The 3,507-nt window shown below is 58.5% G+C and overlaps 2 protein-coding genes across 2 annotated transcripts in view; one reads left to right on the top strand and one right to left on the bottom strand.

Moving 5' to 3' along the window:
* Positions 1 to 1,115, top strand: part of NUBP2 (nucleotide binding protein 2) — an 8,943-nt gene extending 7,828 nt beyond the window's left edge. Inside the window, exon 7 of the mRNA XM_035895533.1 lies at positions 182 to 1,115. Within this exon, the coding sequence (XP_035751426.1) occupies positions 182 to 327 (146 nt within the window). The 3' untranslated portion in view covers positions 328 to 1,115. The remainder of the gene's footprint in view (positions 1 to 181) is intronic.
* A 1,586-nt stretch (positions 1,116 to 2,701) lies between these two features.
* IGFALS (insulin like growth factor binding protein acid labile subunit) overlaps positions 2,702 to 3,507 on the bottom strand; it is a 2,705-nt gene continuing 1,899 nt past the window's right edge. The window contains 2 exon segments of the mRNA XM_035895596.1: positions 2,702 to 2,748; positions 2,824 to 3,507. The exon segment at positions 2,824 to 3,507 is cut by the window's right edge and continues 39 nt beyond it. Coding sequence (XP_035751489.1) covers positions 2,702 to 2,748; positions 2,824 to 3,507 — 731 coding nt within the window.

The following is a 3,507-nucleotide window of genomic DNA, read 5'->3' as shown; positions in this document are numbered from 1 at the left end:
CCCAGAGGGAGCCATTCCTGGTGAGAAGTAGCTCCTGGAGAGCTTGGTGAGGATAGTGGTTGCCATCTTTCCCACTGCTTCCCCCAGAGATGACACCAGCAGGGTACTTTAATATCCTGACTCCAGGCCTTTGCCTTGGAATGAGCAAGCAATCACTCTCCCTGTTCCTCCTATCCTACAGGCTGTGTTCCCCTGGACCCCCAGCTCAGCCAGAGCTTGGAGGAAGGCAGAGACTTCATCCAAGAGTTTCCCAAGAGCTCTGCCTTCGCTGCCCTGGCTCACATCACCCAGCAGATCTTGGATGGTACGTCACAGCCGAGCTCCTGAGGAGGGTATGGAGCTGGACTCTTGCTGGCAGAGCCCCTGGCCTGACAGCACCACCAGCAGCCTGCGCCGGTGGGGAAAGGGGATGCAGGAACTGTTTCGCTATAAAACTGAGTGGAGAGTGATGGAGGGAGAGGGGAGCACAGCATCAGTGCCACTCACAGCAATCCAAAAAGGGAAAAGCACTGCTCCATCCCCCTGGATTTGAAGAGACCCTGTGTGGGCGCTACTGCCTGGCACAGCGGCAGCCTGCTGCTTGCCTTCTCAGCGTGGCGATGCTCTGCCCGGATGGTACAGTCGTTCCTAGCCCTGCGCACGCAACACCTTCCTCCACAGCCAGCCACTGTGCGGGTGCTTGGGGAGCTCTACCTTATGCCCACGGCGTCTCATACGCTGCGGCGCTTCTGGCGATCACCCTGTGTGCAGCTACAGTGGCAAACGCCATCAACTGTTCTTCCCTGAACCCAAGTGGCACCGATCATCCGGATCGTGGCTCCATGTGCTGCTGCCTTCTCCTACCGCTTTCCTTGCGTGACAGATTATATAGTGCTCGGTTCAGTGGCTGGTGAGTTTGTGCCGGATGCTCCAACGTGGACCCAAGCCAGGCCACCTTGCTCTGAAGTCTCAGATCACTGGTTCCTGATGGGCCAGTGAGGGTACGGGCATGCGCTTCACATGAGAAAATGTCTTGGTCTGCATCCTGCCGTGCTGGAACCGGGGCCTTTTTGGTCTGCTGGGGGTTATTGTGACTCAGGAATATTTTTAAAAGTCCCAGGCAGTAAACACTTTTCTTAAAATCAAAGTCTGTGACTTGGGTTATTCCATGGCTTCAGGTCTCATCGTAGCTGTGAGTCTTGGTATTACGAGCGCTTCACGTACATCTAGGTATTTCCTGCTTTTGCCCTGGTTTCCTTGCTGGGGTTCAGCTAAAATCTTCCCTCCTTCCATAGGTGCTCCAAGCGCCAGCCAGTCCCGTGTCTTGCTGAAAGCTGGCCCTGGCAGTCCTTTGTGGGATGCCTTGCTGTGGCTGTTCTCTGCAGCCCTGCCACACACGGGGCTCCTCTCTGTCCCCGGGTGGTTCCCGGTACCTCATCCCGCTGAGTGTCCTTCCTGTTCCCTTGGGCCTCCTTCCATGGCCTCGGAGCTGCTGCTCCCATGGGACCTGCCCTCTTCTTGCATGCTCGAGTTAATCTGGGGAGGCAAATGAAGGTGGTGTCCTTGCATCTTATCTCCCTCTGTCCTGGACTCTGAGCCCCTCCTGCCCGGGCGCCCTCTCCGTGCTCTGCACTCGCCCTTGCAGTGCTGTTTCTGGGAGGCAGGGGGAAATCTCAGATTTCCACTAACCAAGCCACATGATAGCTGGCAGCCCTCCTTTGGAAGAGACCAGGAGGAGCATCTATCCCTGCTCCTGCTGCACCCGCGGCAAGGACTTGCACCTGACCAGCTTTCCCCACGTGCAACTTTCCGGGAAAATTTTGCCTGACCTTTGGTCACTTATCTGGGATTTGGAGAGCTGGGCAGCGGTGCTGGAGTCTAACCGGGCTGTTGGCTTCTGTGGGATGGCCGGTCACCTCTTGCTCCCTCCCTGGGCACGTGCCACCCACCCGGGGCTCACAGTAAGCTCCCTGCAAGCTCCTCCAGTGCCCTGGGGAGCCTCGCGCCCCTCACCCTGTGCCAGCCCCAAGGGGCTCTGATAAGAAACCCCCGCCAGGAGCAGCACGTGCTTTGGAAAAAACATACTTACAAGATGGGTTGCGATAGCTCCAAAGGTTTATTTGTCTGCTACAATTTATCAGGTAAGTGACGTGTGCGGCTTTCTGTGCCCTGCCTACACCTGCTAGTGCAAGGAACGATTAAAGCAAGTTGTCTGCCCCCTTCCCTAAACCTACTGGGGAGCTCGAGGGGGCTTTTGGGCTTTCTCGGCTGCTCTGTGGCAGGAAGATGCTTTGCTTCGCCCCACTGATGAGTCCTGGCCCTGGCAGGGATGCCGCTCACCATGGGGAGGGCTCTGGGCTGGGGCGCAGCTCTCCTCCATCCCGGAGGTTCAGAGATGCTCATGTTCCTGACAGGAGCCAGGAGCAGCCTTGCTGACCTGAGGACTGCTATTTAAATATTGAAGGACTGAAATATTTCAGTTTGAAGCCAGCAAAGCCCATCCGGGGAGCTGGTGCCCACCTCCTACTGCTCATGGCCGGGCTCATGGTCCAGCATTGTGTGGGCATGACTCCTTGCTGCTGCCCTGAGGAGCTGGCAGCAGCAAAGCCAGACTAAACTGGGGTGGTGGGGGGGCTGCTGCCCTCGGGAGCCCAGGATGGGGCTGGGTAGGAGGCAGGCGAGGGTCTGTGGTGTGTCTCCCCAGGGAGAGGCCTGGCGTGCATCAGCAGTGAGCAAAGCTGTCCTCAGTGGTGTCGCGGAGGTCTAGGCCTGCCACGGCCGGGGGGTTGAGGCAGGGGGGGGTGGTGTGGGTTTTTTCCCCGGGGGTGTCGCGGGGGTCTAGGCCTTCCACGGCCGGGGGGTTGAGGCAGGTGAGGTTGTTGTAGGTGTAGACGGGGACGTGGGCATCATCCCCCTCGGCCACAGACTGCACGAAGCGTGGGACCACCACGGGGTGCTGCAGGGAGAAGTCCCGCAGGCCCTTCAGGGAGCAGTTGCAATGCCAGTTGTTGCCCCCTAGCCAGAGCTGCTCCAGGGCGAAGGAGGCGCACAGGAAGCCCACCGAGAAGGTCTCCAGTGAGTTGTTCCTCAGGTTGAGGTACCGCAGGTTGGCCAAGGGGGAGATGACTCTGTTGTCCAGCATCTCCAGCTGGTTATGGGAGAGGTCAAGCCAGAACAGTCTCTGGAGCGGGCTGAAGGTGTCCTGGGAGATATCCAGGAGCTGGTTGGAGGAGAGGAAGAGGTACTCCAGGTTGCTCAGACCCACAAAGAGCTGAGGTGAGAGGTGGCTCAGCCTGTTGTGCTTCAGGTCAAGCTCCAGGAGCTCGTGCAGTTCGCTGAAGCTTTTGTCTTCAATGACGGAGATGGCGTTGTGCTGCAAGAAGAGCCGCCGCAGGCTGGAGAGGCTGGAGAAGGTGTTTGCGCGGATCCTGCCGAGGCAGCTGTGCTCCAGGTGGAGGCTGTGCAGCTTGGTGACCCCCTTGAAGACATAGTCGGGGAGGACCTTGATGCAGTTCGCAGACAAGTGGC

Source organism: Egretta garzetta, unplaced genomic scaffold, assembly GCF_000687185.1.
Source record: "Egretta garzetta isolate BGI_Z169 unplaced genomic scaffold, ASM68718v1 scaffold140, whole genome shotgun sequence".
In the NCBI taxonomy this organism is placed as follows: Eukaryota; Metazoa; Chordata; class Aves; order Pelecaniformes; family Ardeidae; genus Egretta; species Egretta garzetta.
Note: the sequence above shows the minus strand (reverse complement) of the source record. Positions and strands in the feature narration are given on the sequence as shown.